At 41.8% G+C, this 23,826-nt stretch overlaps 3 protein-coding genes across 6 annotated transcripts; 2 read left to right on the forward strand and 1 right to left on the reverse strand.

The window, feature by feature from the left end:
- Nucleotides 1–99: 99 nt before the first annotated feature.
- On the forward strand, nucleotides 100–3,869 carry st6galnac4 (ST6 (alpha-N-acetyl-neuraminyl-2,3-beta-galactosyl-1,3)-N-acetylgalactosaminide alpha-2,6-sialyltransferase 4). 2 transcript variants are annotated; one of them, XM_029648578.2, is made up of 6 exons: nucleotides 100–188; nucleotides 1,060–1,145; nucleotides 1,250–1,393; nucleotides 1,653–2,062; nucleotides 2,234–2,341; nucleotides 2,587–3,869. In XM_029648578.2, exons 2-6 carry the CDS (start codon nucleotides 1,128–1,130, stop codon nucleotides 2,792–2,794), a joined length of 888 nt encoding a protein of 295 aa, XP_029504438.1. In that variant the 5' UTR covers nucleotides 100–188; nucleotides 1,060–1,127; the 3' UTR covers nucleotides 2,795–3,869. The 2 variants fall into 2 exon arrangements, with proteins under 2 accessions (XP_029504438.1, XP_029504431.1); XM_029648571.2 differs by lacking the exon at nucleotides 100–188 and adding an exon at nucleotides 224–744.
- Nucleotides 3,870–3,961: 92 nt separating this feature from the next.
- st6galnac6 (ST6 (alpha-N-acetyl-neuraminyl-2,3-beta-galactosyl-1,3)-N-acetylgalactosaminide alpha-2,6-sialyltransferase 6) lies at nucleotides 3,962–19,910 on the forward strand. Of its 3 annotated transcripts, none has more exons than XM_029648529.2 (6): nucleotides 3,962–4,123; nucleotides 7,203–7,282; nucleotides 7,708–7,914; nucleotides 17,158–17,576; nucleotides 17,798–17,905; nucleotides 18,276–19,910. In XM_029648529.2, exons 2-6 carry the CDS (start codon nucleotides 7,259–7,261, stop codon nucleotides 18,460–18,462), a joined length of 945 nt encoding a protein of 314 aa, XP_029504389.1. In that variant the 5' UTR covers nucleotides 3,962–4,123; nucleotides 7,203–7,258; the 3' UTR covers nucleotides 18,463–19,910. The 3 variants fall into 3 exon arrangements, with proteins under 3 accessions (XP_029504389.1, XP_029504397.1, XP_029504405.1); XM_029648537.2 differs by lacking the exon at nucleotides 3,962–4,123 and adding an exon at nucleotides 6,188–6,304; XM_029648545.2 differs by lacking the exon at nucleotides 3,962–4,123 and adding an exon at nucleotides 6,324–6,772.
- spout1 (SPOUT domain containing methyltransferase 1) lies at nucleotides 19,746–23,805 on the reverse strand. Its single transcript, XM_029648513.2, has 12 exons — nucleotides 23,699–23,805; nucleotides 23,485–23,524; nucleotides 22,864–22,986; nucleotides 22,589–22,748; nucleotides 22,374–22,463; nucleotides 22,229–22,278; nucleotides 21,957–22,087; nucleotides 21,734–21,806; nucleotides 21,491–21,589; nucleotides 21,270–21,372; nucleotides 20,691–20,838; nucleotides 19,746–20,289 (listed from the first exon to the last, which is right to left on the reverse strand). Exons 1-12 carry the CDS (start codon nucleotides 23,744–23,746, stop codon nucleotides 20,212–20,214), a joined length of 1,143 nt encoding a protein of 380 aa, XP_029504373.1. The 5' UTR covers nucleotides 23,747–23,805; the 3' UTR covers nucleotides 19,746–20,211.
- Nucleotides 23,806–23,826: the final 21 nt, after the last annotated feature.

The following is a 23,826-nucleotide window of genomic DNA, read 5'->3' on the forward strand; positions in this document are numbered from 1 at the left end:
AAGATATCCTAAGCCTGCGTTAACCTTATTTTCAGCGTTTATCCCCAACCCCTATTCTTTTCGCATTCATTTTCCTCATTGGAATGGCTGAACGAACCAGACGTAACTCATTTCCGCTTTTTTAGGAAGTTACATGCTGGCGAGTGCTATTGACATTTCGGAGCAGGCTAGGAAAACTTACTCCGCAGGTTAGAATAATTAGGTTATAAGGTTAGCGTTGGTTTAAATGCAAAAAAATGTTAGTGATGCTGCAACCAAGAAAGATAATGTGCCTGCTGCTCATTAATTTAATTAGGCAAGTCAGTTAAGAATACATTCGTGTTTACAATTACGACCTACCCTGGACGCAGCTGGGCGCCGCTCTATTGGTCTCTCAATCAATACAGCCTGGATTCGAACCAGAGACTGTAGTGTCACCTCTTGCACTGAGATGCAGTGCTTTAGACCGCTGCGCCACTCGGGAGTATGATGAAAGGGATGTCTTGACTAGTATGGGCTATAGAAATAATTGACTAGTATGAAGGATAGAAATAATTAGGTTTTCCATAATATTAACTTTTAGAGGGGCATATATGCTTTTAAATCATTATATTACTGCATTGTATTCGTTACATCTTTCATTCCCTGAAATATCTTTCCAGTTATAAAATGTTTCCAATATCAGGAACTAAAGCTATCCAGGTTCTGTTCACTGACGGAACATAATATGGGTAACACCATCACTCACAACAAGGGAAATACTAGGTTAGTTAGCTTATCATGTATCTTCTTATTTCATGTTAACGTATTATAATAATTACAAAGAGTCGGTTATTCGTTTGGGTCAACGTTTCTGTTAATTGATTTCCTTTTTGGCACTGAATTAGCTGCCACCATGTTATGGCAAAATATTGGTCATGATGATAGTTAACGTTAACTAGCTAGCTAACGCGGTTCGATTGGTTATCATGTCAGTCATTTCGACCGATGTGCACTGAAGTTGACCCCCTACACTGGTTTTAAAGTGCTATTGATTAAACATCAGTTGTCAAATTAACGGTAGACGTTTTTATTCAACAGGTGAGATACCCAACTTATTTCCCACCAATTGTGATGAAATCCATTAGGGGCGGGGCCAGAGGTCTCTAATGGATATGAAGTCTCAGGTAAACATGACATCTTGTTTCCTACTCCTCATCATTATTACAGTAACATTTACTTCCTATGCACACTGACTACAGTTTTTAACCTGTTCATCTGATGTCAACAGAGGTGCCACTGGATTTGCCTAGTTATTGTAACACTGTCAGTGTTGTTATGGTACGTCCACATGACCAGATCAGATGGGTCCAACAGCACGGTCAACATTGGTCTCCAAGGATACCTCAGGATCACCCCTGGCAGGAGGGATCAGGTGAGCTGTTGATTTGCAGAGGTCTGCGTTGTGTTTTGCAACAGAGAATTAAAATGAGCATTTCCATTGGTCAAGCCCAGGTAGTCCCCCTCTATTTCATTCTATTTTCTTCTTTTTTTTTGTGCCTAATGAACACAACCCATGCCTTGTTTCACTTGCCAACACCTTCAGCCAGAAAGAAACACAAACTATATGTTGATGTAAACACATTAATACATTTTCACCTCATGTGATTTTATGCCCTATTCTCTCCCTCCAGTTTCTGAAGATGCACTGCCGCCAGTGTGCCTTGGTGTCCAGCTCGGGCCAGATGCAGGGGGCAAGTCTCAGAGAGGAGATTGACCAGATGGGGTGTGTGATCCGCATGAACAACGCCCCCACGCTGGGCTATGAGAGGGACGTAGGGAGCAGAACCAGTCTGAGGGTCGTATCGCACACCAGTGTTCCCCTGCTGATTAAAAACGAGAGCTATTACTTCAGGCACTCTGCGGACACCACCTACGTGTTCTGGGGTCCTGAGCGGAACATGAGGCAGGATGGGAAAGGGCGTGTTTTTAATGCCTTGATGAAGATGGCCACGAAGTACCCGCAGGTCAAAATATACATGGTGACTCGGGAGAAGATCCAGTACTGTGACAGTGTTTTTCAGAACGAGACAGGGAAAAACAGGTAAATAATGTCCTCGCCAAGCACTCAGGGGTCATGTTAATTAGGGTACAAGGGTCAAGTCCAGGTAGTCTATTACTTTTTCAGTCCGTTTTCTTCTGTTTGGTGCCGAAATGAACACGGCCAAGATGGCTATGTTGCTATTCTTATTATTATAAGTTTTCTCTGTTTCAGAATGAATTCAGGTGCTTTTCTCAGCACTGGTTTCTTCACCATGATCCTGGCCATGGACATGTGTGACAGTATTCACGTCTATGGGATGATCGACGATAACTTCTGCAGGTGAGTTATTTGAAAAAGATGTGGAAGCAACTACCTGTCCAATAGCACATTTATTCTGGCGTAAGAGCACATTTATTCTGTTTTGAGACTAATTAAATTTGAATAAAATAAATAGGAACCCTGAACTAGCAGTTAACTTGCCTTATATTACACTGTTTTGTGTTACACCACATTGTACTGAGAGCTATTGGGATTGATTGGCTGTATTTGACAATTAACCACACCCCTTTCATGCTTCTCTGAAGCCGTGCCGATCACAGTGTTGCTCCTTACCACTACTACGAGGGAAGCCGGATGGACGAGTGCCGCATGTACCGGATGCACGAGCACGCAAGTCGTGGCGGCCATCGCTTCATTACCGAGAAGGCCATCTATGCCCGATGGGCCTTGCACCACAGGGTGGAGTTCAAACACCCTTCCTGGAACCTGCAGGAGAGGAAACATGACCCCTGAGTGTTGTGCCTGGTGACTTTTTAAAATCTTTGACCTCTGACCCCCGTATGACCCCGTTGGGGAATTCTGTGCAGTATGAGAGTCAAATGATCTTACTCCTTCATGGGGCTGCAGTATTAATTATAATATTTATGACAGCCTAAATGGTGTTCAAAACATTATATTCAATAGTCAAGCATCAAACGGCCAACTTTTTTACATTGGTCAAAGTGCTCATATTTCTAATTTTAGACCTTTAGCCTATGTCTAAAGTACAGTATTCTAACCACTATTAAATTAAAACTGCTATTGGTAGGTCTAGTGATGCCAAATCAAATAAGATTTTTAGTGTTTGAACAAACTTGATGCCTTCGTTGATTGTTTGTCATAATTATGCCTTTTCATTTCTGCACTATTAAGATCCAATGTTTTGTCATTTAATGTAGCTTTTATGATGCACTGACTGAATGTTCAGCAACGTATTATGTGTTTTCCTGTTCACTGCTATATGCCCATGTATTTCAATGTAATGAAACATTGTTGTGCTTTCCTATCAGAGTTTAGTCTTAACAACATTTCAAACTTTTACATATATTTATTATGTTATGGTTCAAATGTAACAAGAATCATGAATTTAGTGTCACTGAAATATAATAATGTGCTGGTCTACTATCAGAGAAAGTGACTATCTGATAGCAAAGAGAAACTATTTTGCTGATTTGATTGGTTTTTGCAGAGGCCAATGGAACGATTTGACATGTTATGAGTAGAGACTCATCCCCAAAAAGTGTGCCTTTTTCTTTAACTTCCAATTTTTGTCTGACATTATACACCATGTTGACTTTAAACAAAAAAATGTGTTGCTTGACAAATGGTAAATGGTTTAATGTTACTTTTATATAAGGTCTGATATGCCTTATATTCTGATGGTCTTCATGATGATATTTACAAAGCTTGACAATACTACAATCATGTTCAATGGAAAATCCCTATAGTGCTCTCTTTTAGGAAATATGAAATGCTCTTTACCTGCCTTTTTAAATTACTTAATGATGTTGTCTGATTCCAAAGAAATGTATTATAAATGTTTACAGTATTGTGGTGTTTATCTAGTTTATTCTGACGGTGTCTGGTTTTAACAACACTGAAATTAACTATGTCCATTTTCAAATACTAGCCTTTGTGTCTTCTCTAAATGATTTATTAAGTTCCTAATAATAATTTTCACTGCGGCGCTGAAATTTTGATGACGAAAGCAAGTCCCCTCCTACGATGGTTTAGGGAGATGGGGGACGCGCCGACTGATCAAACGTCAATGATGCACAGATCTCATGGATAAAAAACGAATTGGTAAGCAAACATCGTATTCATTTCATTTAATCATTATTCTACAGAAATTGTTGAATGACAGCCATTTCCCTCTATTATGGCTTAGAATAAAGCTATTTATGGTGTCAACACGAGTCATGTCCGATAGCCAACGTTAGCAGTGAGACAACGGGTTTATAGGTCTGGGCCAGAATATTGTCATGTCCCCCAATAGCTTATTCTATTGAATTTGTATATTTAAGTTTTGATAGGCTTATAATTACAGTTGTGCCAGTGCGCTCAAATTAAATATGTGCAATAGATATTCATTTTTTATTTAAACCGGAGGTGTTGGTTTTCATGAACCACTGTCAAACGGATAGGGCCCAGATGTTGGATATCAGTTGGAATAACAAAAAACGAAAGAAAATAAAAAAGATTGTGGTTGTCAAATTCTTGAGACTGCATTTTAGTATGCAATATGCCGATAACCACAAGACATTATTCTGAGACAATTGTGATTAATTTTCATTGCTACCATATCATAGGATTCTTATAGGTCGTTTTAAATTAAACGTCACAATAGGCTATTGTACGTTTGATTTGGCTTCTGGGGGGCAAGGACACTCCCATCTCCGCTCGAACTATTGACACCTACTATGCTTCCCGTTCTTAAATTTCATTTTTTTGTCTTTTACTTTCGGTTTTGTACACCAGCTTCATACATTGATTCTCTACAAATGCTTGTTTTGTCACTTAGAATGAAAATAGGCAAACTATTGAATGTTTGCAACCAGGAAGTGGCGGAGCGATTTCTGCATAGGTCCCCTTTAAATAAATGTTTGGCATCCTAGCAAAGAAAACAACATAATTTAGCTTTCTTCATCAGTGATTAACCGAGGTAAAAATAAGTTTCAGGTTGGATATTCAACGGATATTCGCGCTTTCAAACCACTTGAAAGCTATTGTCATGAGGTTGGAAAAATTGCGAGCAACATTGCACAGGTCTTATTTGACCAGCATTTTTTATTCCTAGTTGAATTAGTTAGGGAGCGTAAACAAAGTAAAAACGTTTTTTTTTACATTCAAATGTCAATAGCTCCTTGGTCATGTCACCTACTGACGTCAAACAAGGTGCACAATGTACACTCAGTCAGCCAGCAGACTCCTTCCCCTCATCAAATACACATTGCACAACCTTTAGTTTGTCTATTTTCATCTCACACGTTTTTACATTAATTTTAGAGCCAATCCTTATCCTGAAGTTACAGATATTTTTTTGCCAACTTCCCTTACCTACATTGTTATAACATGCCAGAGGCTGTTCACCTTGGAGACCCGCTGCTGATATGGGTATGCCCCGGCGTGAGATTTACACCCTCTCCCACGGATTTTCAAGGGCCAGGGAGAGCTCACCAGATGCCGCCGAAACCGCAACGCTTTCCAGGGCTTGGGCCCCTCTCTCTTTGGCAAACCCATTTCAGGGCACCCTGCCCTTCACAAAGAAAAGAGAACTCTCCCCGAGGCACCCGCCAGCTTATCCGGGATCGGCCGCATTACCGCACTGGATGACTCGCGGCGCCCGTCTCCCGCCAGTCCATGGACATTCTGAAAGTAGTTTGAGGTCAGTAGGTCACATTACCAAGGAGCTACTGAAATGATAAAGTTTGACAAATGTATGTAAAATCGTGTGCGATGAAAATGGACAAACTAAAGGGTGTGTAATATACAAGGGTATTCCCTGGACATTATGAACCTTGTTTGAGTCCAGTAGGTCACATTACCAAGGATCTATTGAAATTAGAAACATTTAACATTTATGTAAAATTGAGTGAGATGAAAATGGACAAACTAAAGGGTGTGGGATGTGTAGACATTCTGAACCTTGTTCGAGGTCAGTAGGGCACATGGTCAAGGAGCTATTGAAATTAAAAAATGTAAATAAATAATTTAAAATAGTGCGAGATGTAAATTGACAAAAAAAAGTGTGTGCAATCTATGCCATCAGGTTAGCTAGAACCAGTTTTGAAACTTTTAGGAATAATGGTTAAAGATCCATTGAAATTTGAAAAATATTATTTGTCACTATGTTGACGGTCCCTAACTGCTGTTGGTGGACGTAAAGAAGACTTCAGGCGAATATCCAACCTGAATCTGTATTTTCCTCGGTCAGAGATTAGGTTTTGAGAAAGAACTTGATATCTGTAAATCATCATCCTCCTGGTAAAGTTATCAGTATAGATGGCAAGCAAATCAAACAATATTTGGATATACTCATCTAGTTTAACCCCAAAAGTTCGCTTGTTAACTAACTAACTAGCTAGCTAGCCAGACATATTGACCTGATCTGTGTTTAGCTAACCATTTTGGCATGGTCCATCAATAAATATAGACTATATTGGTATATCATGTCTGTCAGCAGCAATCACAATCTAACACTATTAAAAACGGTTGAAAAGGGGAATATGTTAGCGATTTTCGCTTTGTAGGCCTACAATAGTTGGGGGGAAAAGTACATTAGGTCTACCTACCACACTAGCTACACGTTTAGCCAACTGTACAAAGTTTCTACCTGCGGTAGCTTGCAAAGTAAACGTCAGCTAACCGTCCCATGGCAAATGCTCCCTTCTGCTGCTTGACAGGCAGACCAAAAAATATTTGAAATGAACCTAAACCATGCATACTTGTCAGGTATAGTTCACTTTTATTTTATATCACTCAAATATCAAAATAATGTTAGCCAATATTGAGAGATATCGTGAAGCTACCTTCACGTATCTGAAATTACATGATCAATTGATGTTTACTAATCATGAAAAGTATGCAGTAACTTGCTGTATAACTCTGGTATAGCTAAATGTGCGCATTTGTTTTGCATGGAATAATTGGAAATGTGTAGGTCTGACAATGCTCTTCAAGGGGTGATGATATTACAGCCAAATAGTTAACATTTATTTAACAACAGCAAGCAGTTGTCAATGGTTTTAGCGGAGAAGGCAAATCGAACGGAAAACAACTTATTGTGACGTTTTGTTAAACTACCTATTGACTATAAGTATACAAGATAGCAGCCTGAACGAATTTAGCGTGTATTCACTATGGAACATCTGCCTCTTGACAGGGGTGGTGACCAGAAAAGCACAGAACATGCAATGTAGCTCAGCCTGACTTGGAAGCATGGGGATGAGGCTTGTTGAAAAGGTAAAATCATTCTGAGCATTGATATACTCTCACCTAAAATGTTTTTTTTTGTTCTTGTCAAATTAGCTATAAAATATTATTACTGATGCACTGTGCATAATAGGCCTACCTGTATGTTTTGTAAAAGCATTTGGTCACATTATGTGCAAAGATGGTAAATAAACCTGAACTTGACACAAATGAGTTCCTCTCAGAATGGCAACTGTTATTTGAACTGCCTTTTAGAGGTTGCTTTTCATTACTATAAACCAGATAGACAACAAAGCACTAACATTGACCTCGGCACCCAGAACCAAATACAGTGTACATGCTAGTCAGCTACTAAATACATTTATGTAACAGTCTGTCACAGGAGACTAATATTGACATACAACACACCACAAACACATGTATATTATATCAATGGTTCCCCCTATATTTGGCAGCAAGGGCCTCAGAGCCAGAAGATGGTGATCTTCGGAGCCATCTTCCTCCTGATGACCCTCCTCATCCTCTTTAGCTCCAACAGCGGCAACGACATCAGTCCCTTCTACAGTCCCTTCCGGGCGTCCTCGCCTCATCACCCCATCAAGGTCACTGACCTCAAGAAATGGGCAGGGAAGGAGGGCTATGTGGCTGTCTATGGAAACAAGGTAATTTACACTCAGGGTTTGAATTACAGAGAAAATCTATGGAACCTCTATTTAATCCAGGAGACGTCAAGAAGGCTACATCTTGTATAAAAACAACATTAAAGTAATGGGTTAATATGAACCCTGTTCTCACACTTGCGGGGTTAAGTTAAAGTAGTGCCAAAAATGCTTAGCACTGGCTAAATGTAGTGGGTGGATTATAGTCTCTACCACATGATCCATAGAAATCAAATCAAATTTATTTATATAGCCCTTCGTACATCAGCTGATATCTCAAAGTGCTGTACAGAAACCCAGCCTAAAACCCCAAACAGCAAGCAATGCAGGTGTAGAAGCACGGTGGCTAGGAAAAACTCCCTAGAAAGGCCAAAACCTAGGAAGAAACCTAGAGAGGAACCAGGCTATGTGGGATGGCCAGTCCTCTTCTGGCTGTGCCGAGTGGAGATTATAACAGAAGATGGCCAAGATGTTCAAATGTTCATAAATGACCAGCATGGTCCAATAATAATAAGGCAGAACAGTTGAAACTGGAGCAGCAGCACAGCCAGATGGACTGGGGACAGCAAGGAGTCATCATGTCAGGTAGTCCTGAGGCATGGTCCTAGGGCTCAGGTCCTCCGAGAGAGAGAAAGAAAGAGATAATTAGAGAGAGCACACTTAAATTCACACAGGACACCGAATAGGACAGGAGAAGTACTCCAGATATAACAAACTGACCCTAGCCCCCCGACACATAAACTACTGCAGCATAAATACTGGAGAAACAATAATGCATAGCCCAAAAACAGACACAAATGCATTTTAGGAACAACTCAAGTCCAAATTGAGTAAAAAACTGTTGCACAGTTCATACAGCTGTATTCATATAGCTGTTTTCTGTATGACTGGTGAGCTTTAGTTTTGAACTGCTATTTAATTTCCACAGAAATTTTAGAGAGAAAGAGAACACAGGGAGACGAACACCTACCTAGAGGTGACAGCATCCCCTCCCCAATATGCCCCCATAGACACAACTATGACAAAGCAACCAACAAAAGCGGGTCACCACTCCTGCAGCTCTCTCGCAAGCTGGGTCTGTACATAGTCAATGGCAGGCTTTGAGGGGACTTCTGTGGTGCACCTACAGTTGAAGTTGGAAGTTTACATACACTTAGGTTGGAGTCATTAAAACTTGTTTTTCAACCACTCCACAAATTTCTTGTTAACTATAGTTTTGGCAAGTCGGTTAGGATGTCTACTTTGTGAATGACACAAGTAATTTTTACAACAAATGTTTACAGACAGATTATTTCACTTATAATTTACTGTATCACAATTCCAGTGGATCAGAAGTTTACATACACAAAGTTGACTGTGCCGTTAAACAGCTTGGAAAATTCCAGAAAATGTCATGGCTTAAGAAGCTTCTAAATTGACTCATTTTTATTTTATTTTTTAATTTCACTTTTATTTAACCAGGTAAGCTAGTTGAGAACAAGTTCTCATTTACAACTGCGACCTGGCCAAGATAAAGCATAGCAGTTCGACACATAGAACAACACAGAGTTAGACATGGAATGAACAAAACATACAGTCAATAATACAGTAGAAAAAAGGAAAACAAAGTCTATATACAGTGATTGCAAATAAGGTCAAATAAGGGAGTTAAGGCAATAAATAGGCCATGGTGGCGAAGTAATTACAATATGGCAATTAAACACTGGAATGGTAGATGTGCAAAAGATGGATGTGCAAGTAGAGATACTGTGGTGCAAAAGGAGCAAAATAAATAAACACAGTATGGGAATGAGGTAGATAGATGGGCTGTATACAGATGGGCTATGAACAGGTGCAGTGATCTGTGAGCTGCCCTGACAGCTGGTTCTTAAAGCTAGTGAGGGAGATGGGAATCTCCAGCTTCAGTGATTTTTGCAGTTCTTTCCAGTCAGTGGCAGCAGAGAACTGGAAGGAAAGGCGACCAAAGGAGGAATTGGCTTTGGGGGTGACCAGTGAGATATACCTGCTGGAGCGTGTGCTATGAGTGGGTGCTGCAATGGTGACCAGGGAGCTGAGATAGGACGGGGCTTTACCTAGCAGAGACTTGTAGAAAACCTGTAGCCAGTGGGTTTGGTACGAGTATGAAGCGAGGGCCAGCCAACGAGAGTGTACAGGTCGCAGTGGTGGGTAGTATATGGGGCTTTGGTGACAAAACGGATGGCACTGTGATAGACTACAACCAGTTTGCTGAGTAGAGTGTTGGTGGCTATTTTATAGATGACATCGCCGAAGTCAAGGATCGGTAGGATGGTCAGTTTTACGAGGGTATGTTTGGCAGCATGAGTGAAGGAGACTTTGTTGCGAAATAGGAAGCCGATTCTAGATTTAATTTTTGATTGGAGATGCTTAATGTGAGTCTGGAAGGAGAGTTTACAGTCTAGCCAGACACCTAGGTATTTGTAGTTATCCACGTATTCTAAGTCAGAGCCGTCCAGAGTAGTGATGCTGGATGGGCGGGCAGGTGCGGGCAATGATCGGTTGAATAGCATGCATTCATTTTTATTTGCGTTTAAGAGCAGTTGGAGGCCACGGAAGGAGAGTTGTATGGCATTGAAGCTCGTCTGGAGGTTAGTTAACCTCTCTAGGGTAGGGGGCAGCATTCAGAATTTTGGATGAAAAGCATGCCCAAATTAAACGGCCTGCTATTCGGGCCCAGAAGATATGATATGCATATAACTGATAGATTTTGATAGAAAACACTAAAGTTTCCAAAACTGTAAAGTTAAAATAGTGTCTGTGAGTATAACAGAACTGATTTAGCCTGTGAAAACCTGAAAAAAATCCATTCAGGAAGTCGTTTTTTTTTGTTGGTTTTGTAGTTTTCTATTCAATGCCATTTTTTTGTAGTTTTCTATTCAATCCATTGACTTAGGACTCGATTTGCAGTTCCTATGCCTTCCACTAGATGTCAACAGTCTTTAGAAATCGTTTCAGGCTTGTATTCTTATAAATGAGGGAGTAAGACCAGTCTGAAGGAGTGGACCCTAACTTGACGCAGAGTTTTTTTCAGGCTCATGTGCATTTCTTGTTTACCTTTTATATTGACAACGTTATTGTCCGGTTGAAATATTATAGATCATTTAGGCTAAAAAAAACTACCTGAGGATTGAATATAAACATCGTTTGACATGTTTCTATGAACTTTACAGATACAATTTGGATTTTTTGTCTGATTGTTTTGACTGAGTTTGAGCCTGTGGATTACTGAAGAAAACGTGCTAACAAAATAGAGGTTTTTGGATATAAAGAGACTTCATCGAACAAAAGGAACATTTGTTGAGTAAATTAATGTCTTCTGAGTGCCACCATATGAAGATCATCAAAGGTAAGGGATTAATTTTATCTCTATTTCTGAGTTTTGTAACGCTTCTGCTTGGCTGGTTACTGGTTGTAATAATTTGTCAACTGGGCTATGTTCTGGGCTAGGTATGTTCTGGGCTAGGTATGCTTTCGCCGAAAAGCATTTTATAAATATGACACTGTGGTTGGTTTAACAAGAAGTTAATCTTTAAACCTATGGAAAATATGTTTTGTTTTCTGAATTTTTATAATGAACATTTCTGTAATTAAATTTGGCGCTCTGCAACCTCACTGGATGTTGGCCAGATGGGACGCTAGCGTCCCACATAACCTAGAGACAGTGTCCAAAGAAGGGCCAGAAGTATACAGAATGGTGTCGTCTGCGTAGAGGTGGATTAGAGAATCACCAGCAGCAAGAGCGACATCATTGATGTATACAGAGAAGAGAGTCGGCCCGTGAATTTAACCCTGTGGCACCCCCATAGAGACTGCCAGAGGTCCGGACAACAGGCCCTCCGATTTGACACACTAAGCTCTATCAGAGAAGTAGTTGGTGAACCAGGCGAGGCAATCATTTGAGAAACCAAGGCTGTTGAGTCTGCCAATAAGAATGTGGTGATTGACAGAGTCGAAAGCCTTGGCCAGGTCGATGAATACAGCTGCACAGTAATGTCTCTTATCGATGGCGGTTATGATATCGTTTAGGACCTTGAGCGTGGCTGAGGTGCACCCATGACCAGCTCGGAAACCAGATTGCATAGCGGAGAAGGTACGATGTGATTCAAAATGGTCAGTAATCCGTTTGATAACTACGTCTTTCGAAAACATTAGAGATGCAGGGTAGGATAGATATAGGTCTGTAGCAGTTTGGGTCTAGAGTGTCTCCCCCTTGTTGAGGGGGATGACCGCGGCAGCTTTCCAATCTTTTGGAATCTCAGACGATACGAAAGAGTAATAGGGATTGCTATCTGGATATGGGTGAAGGAGAAATGGTGGGGGCTTGGGCGGGTTGCTGTGGAGGGTGCCGGGCAGTTGACCGGGGTAGGGGTAGCCAGGTGGAAAGCGTGGCCAGCCGTAGAGAAATGCTTATTGAAATTCTCAATTATTGTGGATTTGTCGGTTGTAACAGTGTTTCCTAGGCTCAGAGCAGTGGGTAGCTGGGATGAGGTGCTCTTATTCTCCATGGACTTTAGTGTCCCAGAACTTTTTTGAGTTTGTACTGCAGGATGCACATTTCTGTTTAAAAAAGCTAGCTTTAGCTTTCCTAACTGCCTGTGTATATTGGTTCCTAACTTCCCTGAAAAGTTGCATATCACGGGGGCTATTCGATGCTAATGCAGAATGCCACAGGATGTTTTTGTGCTGGTCAAGGGCAGACAGGTCTGGAGTGAATCAAGGGCTATATCCCTGGTTCTACATATTTTGAATGAGGCATGCCTATTTAAGATGGTGAGGAAGGAACTTTTAAAGAATAACCCGACATCCTCTACTGTCGGGATGAGGTCAAAGTCGTTCCAGGATACCCCGGCCAGGTCGATTAGAAAGGCCTACTCGCAGAAGTGTTTTAAGGAGTGTTTGACAGTGATGAGGGGTGGTCGTTTGCCTCCAGACCCATTACGGATGCAGGCAATGAGGCAGTGATCGCTGAGATCTTGGTTGAAAACAGCAGAGGTGTATTTGGAGGGTGAGTTAGTTAGGATGATCTCTATGAGTGTGCCCGTGTTTACGGATTTGGGGTTATATCTGGTAGGTTCATTGATAAATTGTGTGAGATTGAGGGCATCAAGCTTAGATTGTAGGATGGCCGGGGCGTTAAGCATGTCCCAGTTTAGGTCACCTAGCAGCACGAGCTCAGAAGATAGATGGGGGGCAATCAATTCACATATGGTGTCGAGGGCACAGCTGGGGGCAGAGGGTGGTCTATAGCAAGCGGCAACGGTGAGAGACTTGTTTCTGGAAAGGTACATTTTTAGAAGTAGAAGCTCAAATTGTTTGGGTACAGACCTGGATAGTAAGACAGAACTCTGCAGGTTATCTTTGCAGTAAATTGCAACACCGCCCCCTTTGGCAGTTCTATCTTGTCGGAAAATGTTATAGTTAGGAATGGAAATGTCAAGGTTTTTGGTGGCCTTCCTAAGTCAGGATTCAGACACGGCTAGGACATCCGGATTGGTGGAGTGTGCTAGGGCAGTGAATAAAACAAACTTAGGGTGGAGGCTTCTGATGTTAACATGCATGAAACCAAGGCTTTTACGGTTGCAGAAGTCAACAAATGAGAGCCTGGGGGATGGGAGTGGAGGTAGACACTGCAGGGCCTGGATTAACCTCTACATCACCAGAGGAGGAGTAGGATAAGGGTACGGCTAAAGGCTAACAGAACTGGACGCCTAGTATGTTCAGAACAGAGAGTAAAAGGAGCAGATTTCTGGGCACGGTAGAATATATTCAAGGCATAATGTACAGACAAAGGTATAGTAGGATGTGAATACAGTGGGGGTAAACCTGTGCATATAGTGATAATGAAAGAGATATTGTCACTAGAAATAGCATTTAAACCAGGTGATGTCACTGCGTGTGTGGTGGGTGGAACTAAATTGTTTGCCGAGGCGTGTTGAGCAGTGCTAGAGGCTCTACAGTGAAATAAAACAATAGTTACAAACCAGAACAGCAATCGACACGGCATGGTGACGTTAGGGAAAGGCATGCGTAGCCGGGTGATCATACAAGTCCAGTGTGTGGCTTCAGGCAGCTAGCGGCACGGGGCTAGCAGGCTAACAGAAAGGCCTTAGAGGGATGACGCGACGGAGGGAAGTCTGTTATGCCCCCCTCGTTCAGTTACATCAGCGGATGGATCAGCAGGGCTCCGTGTGGTAAACCAGGACAATTGGCAAAATATGTATAGTGGCCAAAGAAATATGTCGGTGGTGTACCTGTGGATGTATTTCAAGGCCTACCTTCAAACTCAGTGCCTCTTTGCTTGACATGGGAAAATCAAAAGAAATCAGCTAAGACCTCAGAAACAAAATTGTAGACCTCCACAAGTCTGGTTCATCCTTGGGAGCAATTTCCAAACGCCTGAAGGTACCACGTTCATCTGTACAAACAATAGTATGCAAGTGTAAACACAATGGGACCATGCAGCCGTCATACCGCTCAGGAAGGAGACACGTTCTGTCTCCTAGAGATGAACATACTTTGGTGTGAAAAGTGCAAATCAATCCCAGAACAACAGCAAAGGACCTTGTGAAGCTGCTGGAGGAAACGGGTACAAAAGTATCTATATCCACAGTAAAACGAGTCCTATATCGGCATAACCTGAAAGGCTGCTCAGCAAGGAAGAAGCCACTGCCCCAAACCGCCATTAAAAAAAACAGACTACGGTTTGCCACTGCACATGGGGACAAAGATCGTACTTTTTGGAGAAATATCCTCTGGTCTGATGAAACAAAAATAGAACTGTTTGGCCACAATAACCATCGTTATGTTTGGAGGAAAAAGGGGGAGGCATGCAAGCCGAAGAACACCATCTTAACCGTGAAGCACGAGGGTGGCAGCATCATGTTGTGGGGGTGCTTTGCTGCAGGAGGGACAGGTTCACTTGACAAAATAGATGGCATCATGAGGACGGACAATTATGTGGATATAGTGAAGCAACATCAAGACATCAGTCAGGAAGTTAAACCTTGGTCACAAATGTGTCTTCCAAATGGGACTTAACACGTCCCTCTACAATTGGATCCTGGACTTCCTGACAGGCCACTCCTAGTTGGTAAGGGTTGGCAACGACACATCTGCCACGCTAATCCTTCAACATAGGGGCCCCTCAGTGGTGCGTGCTCAGTCCTGTCCTGTACTCCTTGTTGGTAAGGGTTGGCAGTCCTGTCCTGTACTCCTTGTTCACTCATGACTGCATGGCCAAGCACGACTCCAACAATATCATTAAGTTTGCCGACGACACAACAGTGGTAGGCCTGATCACTGACAACGATGAGACAGCCTATAGGGAGGTCAGAGACCTGGCAGTGTGGTGCCAGGACAACAATCTCTCCCTCAACGTGATCAAGACAAAGGAGATTATTGTGGACTACATGAAAAGGAGGACCGAGCACGCCCCCATTCTCATCAACGGGGCTGTAGTGGAGCAGGTTGAGAGCTTCAAGTTCCTTGGTGTCCACATCACCAACAAACTATCATGGTCCAAACACACCAAAGACAGTCGTGAAGAGGGCACGACAGTGTAGTGCGTATGGCCCGGTACATCACTGGGGTCAAGCTTCCTGCCATCCAGGACCTATATACCAGTCGGTGTCAGATGAAGACCCAAACAATTGCCATAGACTCCAGTCATTCTAGTCATAGACTGTTTTCTCCCTCTCTGCTACCACATGGCAAGTGGTACCGGAGCGCCAAGTCTAAGTTCAAAAGGCTTCTTAACAGCTTCTACCCCCAGCCATAAGACTCCTGAACAGCTAATCAAATGGTTCCCTGGACTATTTGCACCCCCCCCCCCCCCCCATTGATAGACTTAAAGGGGCAATCTGTAGTTGCTTCATCTATTTTTGGACTTATAAATTATATATACTGTATAATACCAGTCAAAAGTTTGGATTCTACTCATTCAAGGGTTTTCATGTATTTTTTACTATTTTCTACATTGTAGAATAAACTATGAAATGGAGGAATCATGTTGTAACCAAAAAAGTGTTAAACAAATCATAATATATTTGAGATTCCTCTATGTAACCACCCTTTGCCTTGATGACAGCTTTGCACACTCTTGGCAAAGCATGCAATTCCATTAGCGCAGCATTTATTTTTCAACTGGAATCAATGAGACCAGTCAGTCCTCCATGACAACAAAATCATAAACAACAGAGTAGGGCTGGCTAATAAGTCCTTAGTTTTGGGGTCATGCTCAGGTAAAATTAATTTGGCTAATCTATACTTCCAAGTCCTATTCTTGAAGGTATAACATTTATTGGAATGACTGGAATTCTGATAGACTTTGTTTTTTTAATGTAAAGATATAATTTAATCGTATTATTATATGTAGTAGAAAGCGATGGGTTAGAAGAAGCCTACATAACCCACCCATAAAGTAAAATTTTACATCCATATATGACCAGCTATGTAAACTTAAACATTGATTTATCCTGCAATAGATGTTGTTAAATTGGTAACATACATTTTTGTTTTCTTCTAATGCCTCTTAAGGGGAAAGTAAGCTAAAAGTAACAGAATGTAACCAGATTACGTTACTGAGTTTGGGAAATCCAAAAGTTACGTTACCAATTCCAATTTTGGACAGGTAACTTGTAACTAACGGATTACATTTAGAAAGTAATCTACCCAACCCTGCTTGGGGGTATGATGTTTGTCCGTCTTTCTTACTCATTATTCACAATTCATTCACGATTATCCGTAATGTTAGAATCCACATTATTGTAGAAGGGTTTAGAAACATATATTCTTATTGACAATAAGTGACTCAAATGGCACAATATATTATTTACCAATCATTTATTTTGGGCACAAAATAATCTGAAACACAAGCAGAAAACAAATCCAACAAATGTGTAGAATCACAAGCTTGATGTAGTCATTGCGTGTTATGAATATGGGACCAAATACTTAACTTTTGACTACTTTAATACGCATATAAATGAATTTGTCCCAATACTTTGGGTGTCCTAAAAAGGGGTGGATTATGTACAAAAAGTGCTGTAATTTCTAAACGTTTTTCAAAATGAAAGCTGACCGTCTGCATTTTAACCGCATTGTCATTGTATCGTTTCAATGGGCTTGAGTACAAAGCCAAAAAAACATGTCACTGTCCCAATACTTTGAGCTCACTGTATGTTATATACTGTATATATTTTCTCAGTTGTTTCTGCATTCCCTCTCCAGAGTCTGACCCTGCACTGCCACCACTGTGCCCTGGTGACCAGCTCCAGCCACGTGCTGGGCAGCGGGGCCGGACCGGACATCGACCGCGCCCAGTGTGTGATCCGCATGAATGACGCCCCCCTGTCGGGGTACGAACGTGACGTGGGGAGCCGGACCACCCTCAGGGTGGTGGCCCACTCCAGTGTGTTCAGGGTGGTTCGACGGCCAGCTGAGTTTCTCAACCTCACGGACCACCAGGCAAATTCTGCAGTCATATTCTGGGGACCACCCACCAAGATTGGTAGAGAGGCTAAAGGAACACTGTACCGTCTGATCCAGAGAGTCAGCATGACCTACAGTAACCTGTCCAGCTTTACCATCACGCCCAGCAAGATGCACAAGTTTGATACACTGTTTCAGAAGGAGACAGGGCGAGACAGGTGGGTAGAATGAAGGAAAGCTGTTATGGTGAAAGAACAATGGGGATAATGCAGAAATCTGTACAAATTCAATATATAATTACCAATCTATTTTGGCACTAATATCGATCGATAATGATGAGCACAATGTGGGGATTTTCCTGGCATCTAATGATAGACATTTCTATCAACCTCTAAATGCTATTTTTGTTAGCGTTTTATTCTACGGTTTCCTTCCACAGAGCAAAGTCTCAGTCCTGGTTGAGCACCGGCTGGTTCACAATGGTGATTGCGATAGAGAAGTGTGACAATATTAAAGTGTACGGGATGGTTCCGCCCAGTCACTGTGGGTGAGTATGAACTAATGAACACTGTTACACATAAGAAGAGGATGAATCAATGATAGTGATCTATCAAGCACTTAAATCTACCAGGCTATTACATTGTGTGTGTAATCATAAATTAGTAGTAAGCAATAAGTTAATCTATACTGATTATTATGGAACCATTGTCTCCAACTGACAGGATTGCTTTCATATAAACAACAGAACATTGTTTATTATGGTTGTCTCTGAAAGAAGCCGGACGAAGATCTTTGGATCGGAATGTCGCACTTTAAAACAGCAGGGGGAGAATTTGTCTATGAAGGAGCCGTAGGGTTATTGCTACCCAACGTATGCTGGTTGTCAACGCAATCATTTGTAATGCCTCTTTTTCCAGAAAAAAGCCCCAGCCCAAGAAGATGCCTTACCACTACTATAAACCCAGAGGCACAGATGAGTGTGTGACCTACCTGCAAAATGAGAGGGGTCGGAAGGGCCCCCACCATCGCTTCATCACAGAGAAACAGGTGTTTGCACGCTGGGCCAAGCAGTATAACATCACCTTCACTCACCCAACATGGTGAGATGACTAGTTCCTTCAACAAAGTTAGCCCAAGGTATGAGAGAGGTGACGCACACATCTGGACCAGGGTCCTGGACAGTGCACAAATACCCTTTTTACACTACTGGACCAAACTGAGCTGAGCCTAGCTGTATTGGCCTGGTTGGGCATCTACCATACAGTAGTTGCTGGAAGTGTGATAATAAAATATCAGAGCCAGCACGTGTATGGTTCAGGTCGGCCCTATTATGTCAATCGCCAATAAGTTGAATATACTTTATTATTCTTATAGAACTACACATTTCTGTGTCCCCTTCTCCGAATGGCAGCCATTTCTGTAGCTCTGATGAACCTGAGCTTAGTTTGTAAACATTAATATACATTCTGAATGGGCTTCTTTTTTTTACAGTGCAGAATCAAAATTTTATGGGATTTTGTAAATACGGTATTTCCTGTGTTTGGCAAGGAAGTTTGAAGAGGGCAACTGCAAAAATATTTATTGTAAATAAACAAATTAATTGATATTTAAATATGTATTTTTACATGTTTATAATGCTTTTGTAAAATGTCCTCAAAAGCACTCACATAACAAGATAATGTCAACGTTACGAATTGAGGGAAGATTGTATTATTCAAGATGTTTTAAAGGGGAAATCTGCAGTAGCTACATCAATTTTTGAACTTGAGGAATATAACTTAAATGCCTCATGAGCATTGTTCAACTTTCTTACCCCATCAGAACTGAATATATAAACTTGTTTTACTCCAATGTTTGTAAACAAATACTGTATAACCTCAAAGCAAAAACTCATTTTTATATAGTGTTCAGTCCTTGCATCCATAGCTCTATGAATGAGTGGTTACATTTCTCCATCCCTTAGTGAAACAGTGGGAGTACACTTGTTTCAACGCTTTAAAGGAATTCATTTGAGACCTTTATGGCTAAAGTTAACAGTGACATGTTGTTTGTAGCATTACCGTATCCAATCTAACCTTTAATGGCTCAGTGTTAATATACCAACATCAGAACACAAGCTTACATTTATAGCGCTGTAGGTTGGCTCGTGCCAAGCCAATGGATTCACACCATGCCTGTTGAATGTAGGGGTGTGTGAGCTTCTATAAGGCATTCACACAAATGTGCTGTATTAGATACCAAGTAGTTTTATCCTGTCTGACATGGACGAACGTTGCCTCGTCATCATGCTTGACCCTTTACCTCTGACATCCTGAGGCATGCAGCGGTTTGAGTTTGAATAATTCAAATTAATGTATTGCGGTATTCATTAGCATCACTGAACAGAATGTATTGCATTATTTATTGTTAGCATTGTGTTCAGCAACTTATTCTTCATGTATGTTCTGTAATGCGTCTTGAGAACAAATGACAAACTGATGCATATAAATGACTTAATTCACCTGGAATCCTATACAGAGGGGATAGTAGAAACAGAGCAAAGCTAGCGTTAGCTTTAACTAGCAAAATGCTACCAAAGAGAGAGGATGTAAATAAGGAAACACCAAGAATGAGGTCTCATGGCCAAGACACTAGGTTCTTCTTCACTTGTGCTGTGATCTCTTACCCTTGAATAAATAAAATAAAAACAGCACAGAATAATCCCAGCAACGTCCATTCATTCGAACCCAGAAGTATTTATATATTAAATTGACTCCTGGGTCAGTTAGCTTCACCCAGTTCCCCAAAAAAGTGAATTATTTTTAGATCCTTTAGTCTTCCTCTTAGTGATGGTTTGTCAGTAGCCACTTCCTGTTATGAACCGTTCGACTTGTCTGGAAATGCGACTGTGATTTTCTGCCTCAGGCTGGACATGGAGATCAGGATGGCCTCCTGTGGAAGACATGATCAGAGCAACAGAATATAGACTGGTCAGATTGAACTCCCAGCCAATATGACAGATTAAGGGCCCCGAGATTTTCCTTCACCAAGTAGGGCACCTGTCAAACTTATTAAACGGAGGGTTGAGTGTCTGGGGGTTTCGCTGCACCCTTGTACTTGATTGATGAATTAAGGTCACTAATTAGTAAGGAACTCGGCTCACCTGATTGTCTAAGGCTTAATTTAAACAAAAACCCGCAGACACTCAGGCCTCTGTGGAATGGGTTTGAGATCCCTGATGTAGGGAAACCATGTTCCATTGTCAGTCTTTCCTGGTCAGGGAATAACTCTGACCTACAGCAGACATGTGAACGATAGTTCGCTATACTCTGTCTCCCCTGCTACACACTCACCTCTGTGCGGATGGTTCTGCTGCCCTGGTTGGGGCAGGTGTTGAGGTACAGGTCAAATAGGACACCGGGGTCCGCCACCTCCAGGTTCTGATCAGCGTCCACACTGGCCTCCAAGCCCTGCAGCCCACCAAACACAACCAACATGTGCCTGGAGAGTGAAAACAGAATAAAGTTTCAGGCCATATAATCTCAGCGAACCCAGAATTAAAGTCTTGCATTATTGGTCAGCTGCTCGATTAAATTCGGGGTCCTTACATGTTAAGGGATTAAGAGATGCTAGAACAAGGAACTCCACCCTCTATCTTTGCTAGTTACGTACAAGTCTATGTCCCCTACTCTTCTGAAATTCTAAAGATGCTAACGCCTGCGACATTGTGATATGTCAAAATAACCAGTGATGAAAAACCCCAAAACCAGAACTACTGCTGCTCATTATCCCACGCATTCCCCACAGACTCTACGGTACCAGTTGTTGACGTAGATCTGTCCACGAGAGATTCAGTCATATACAACAAAGTTATGTAACACATGTAAACAGGTCTTCCACCAGACCTTCTTGCCCTCATACTCTGAACTTACTTGAATGGAGAAAGAGAAGTTTTGTCAACATCACTGCCTTTCTCAGATGTTCCAATGGTCAGATCATAGCCCTCTTTATGTGGACACTCGGTGAACACATTACCTGCAATCCAAATCAACACTTGGTAAAGTGAGATTAGTCAAATTGAATGAAAATCTCAACCTCACGAAATTGAAAAGAATGGCTCCAGTTGTGGAAGATATGTAAATAATACACCTACTTAGACTTGAGGCCAGGCGAACACTGTAGCCCCAGTACAGACCTCCCTCTGTTCGCGGCTTGTGAGGCGCCACCACCACCCCTTTGTGTAGTCTACCATCTGTGTAAACACACACACACAAAATACTGAGCAACTATGAGTGAAGCATCATATTTGTATGTGAATAGCTGAAACGTACTTCTCAGAAGCGCCTATTCATGGAATCAAAGATAAGCTGAGTTGGATGGACAGATGTGGACCTACCTTTATTCTGGATCTTGTTCATGTGGACAGTGACTCTGAGACCAGACTGTAGCTGCTTATCTATCTGCACCTCCTAAAAGTAGCAGAAATATACATCAGTCACTACTACATCCTGCTGCTGTTGGGGTTCAATATCAGCACACAGCTTTCTCGGTCTGTTGACCTATGGTTCTTCTTATGGCATATTACCGAACTTTATCATCATATCGAGACATCTACTCACCTTCCACATTCCACAGTTGACCAAGGAGCCTTTTCCTGGTTTGCTAGGCCGATCAAGGACCACCCCCTCCCGGTACTCACACTCATCATCCTTCCTCATGTGGTGAGGGCTGTCCAGAGGGTTGAGCAAGCCTTAGTGGGAAGGCACCAACACACGGTTAGGGTAACTATGGCTGTACTAGAACATTCATTATAATGTTTACACCATGACATACGTTCATATATGGTTGGGAAAATCAAGAATGGAGGTGGAGTTTTCAGCTACTCACTCACCGGCATACTGTAAATCTTTATGCATTGGGAAGAATGATTTGCGCAGGTACCTTGGAAAATAATATAAAGGGAAGAGGATTCAAACCATAGTCAAAGACAGCAGCTGCGTTTGACTTAGTCTGTTATAAGTCAATGTAGTACTTACTGTGGGCATTCCAAGAACTGGAGGATTCTAGCCAGTTGAATGCAGGCTTGACCCTTCTTGCCGACACCATTGAATTCTCCCTCAACAGTCCTGTGAAATAAAACATTGTGGATCAGTATAATTATACTGCCACTGTCAAGACCTAACATCTAAAACAGCATCAAATTACTAAAGACATGAGCCTAAAATAAGATGCACAGAAACAGAGGTCTTACTTGACATCCTCATCTTGTTCGTCAAATACGATGATCTCGTCGACACAGAACACGACACAGGCTCTGGCTATCTGTCCAGCCAGGTATGTGCGGAGTTCTGTAGACTGGGCATTGTCCAGGACAGAACCAGGCAAGGCCACGCTCACTGTGTACGACCGTCCTATGGTTGCAGATACGGGAGTCAAAATCATACATTATTTTATTCTTATGCATTTTTTAAAGATAGAGGGATCATAGTGGAATAACCAGTGGGGTGAAAACCTCATCAATATTACCTGATCGGTTTTCCCTCTGATTCTGCTGCAGTGCTGCCTCAGTCTTCTCCTCCTCCTCTTGCTTCTGCTTGTCAAGTTGTTGAATCAGCTTGGATTCTTTGATTTGCTTCTTGATCTCTTTTCCTATTATTCAAGAAAAAACATGAGCTGGATTCACAAATCAACAAGTAGTAGGAAAGGAAGTCAAGGTGGTTACCTAGTCAGTTGCACAACTGAACACATTCAACTGAAATGTGTATTCGGCATTTAACCCAACCTCTGAATCCGAGAGGTGCGGGAGCTGCCTTAATCGACATTCACGTCATCGGCACCCCAACGGCAGATGTTTTCCACCTTGCCAGCTCGGGGATTTGAACCAGCGACCTTTCGGTTACCGTTAGGCTAAGATACTAAGCAGTGTACACTTAGCATCTACATAGGCACATGGCAATCATTTTCATTTCATGTCTTGAGAGTCTGCTTATATACACGGTTGTGATTTCTGATGTAGTACAAGACTGAACTCAATCCCAACTGGGGTCAGATAACACGTCTGTAAAAGTGCGCATGCCCCGATAATCAACCATCGCGATTAGTTTGGCAAGTTTTTCACAATAATAAAGTTGGATGAAGGATGCTTACGTTCCGCTTTCCATTTCTTCCAATCTACTCTGTCCTCGCCCTGTAAAACATGAACATATACACACCATGTTAGTTAGCATTATGCTAGCTGGCGAACCGATGTAAAATTACGGTCGTTTATCGTAAAAAATCCCTAAAATCTCAAGATGTGTCTGACACGAATTGCCTCTTTTACACATTAGAAGACAACGTATGACGTCCAAGTTTAAAATACCTGAGAAGAGGACAATTTGGGCTTTTTCGATGCAACGCTGTCCGTCATCTTTCCCTGCAACCAACACGTGAAAACAGAAACGGACACTTCCGGTTCGCATAATACATTTTCAAAATATAAGTAATCTA

This window comes from Oncorhynchus nerka, linkage group LG4, assembly GCF_034236695.1.
Source record: "Oncorhynchus nerka isolate Pitt River linkage group LG4, Oner_Uvic_2.0, whole genome shotgun sequence".
NCBI lineage: Eukaryota > Metazoa > Chordata > Actinopteri > Salmoniformes > Salmonidae > Oncorhynchus > Oncorhynchus nerka.

What these genes read in the sequence shown, in the direction of transcription:
- st6galnac4 (XM_029648578.2), top strand. An exon ending in AACGAGACAGGGAAAAACAG is followed by an intron (nt 2,063 to 2,233) that starts GTAAATAATGTC and finishes TCTCTGTTTCAG; the next exon opens with AATGAATTCAGGTGCTTTTC. An exon ending in ATCGACGATAACTTCTGCAG is followed by an intron (nt 2,342 to 2,586) that starts GTGAGTTATTTG and finishes GCTTCTCTGAAG; the next exon opens with CCGTGCCGATCACAGTGTTG.
- st6galnac6 (XM_029648529.2), top strand. Translation starts at nt 7,259, where the DNA reads ATGGGGATGAGGCTTGTTGAAAAG. An exon ending in GGATGAGGCTTGTTGAAAAG is followed by an intron (nt 7,283 to 7,707) that starts GTAAAATCATTC and finishes TATATTTGGCAG; the next exon opens with CAAGGGCCTCAGAGCCAGAA. An exon ending in AAGGAGACAGGGCGAGACAG is followed by an intron (nt 17,577 to 17,797) that starts GTGGGTAGAATG and finishes TTCCTTCCACAG; the next exon opens with AGCAAAGTCTCAGTCCTGGT.
- spout1 (XM_029648513.2), bottom strand. Translation starts at nt 23,746, where the DNA reads ATGACGGACAGCGTTGCATCGAAAAAGCCCAAATTGTCCTCTTCTCAG. An exon ending in TCGCCTGGCCTCAAGTCTAA is followed by an intron (nt 21,373 to 21,490) that starts GTAGGTGTATTA and finishes TTTGGATTGCAG; the next exon opens with GTAATGTGTTCACCGAGTGT. An exon ending in ACTTCTCTTTCTCCATTCAA is followed by an intron (nt 20,839 to 21,269) that starts GTAAGTTCAGAG and finishes TTCACTCTCCAG; the next exon opens with GCACATGTTGGTTGTGTTTG.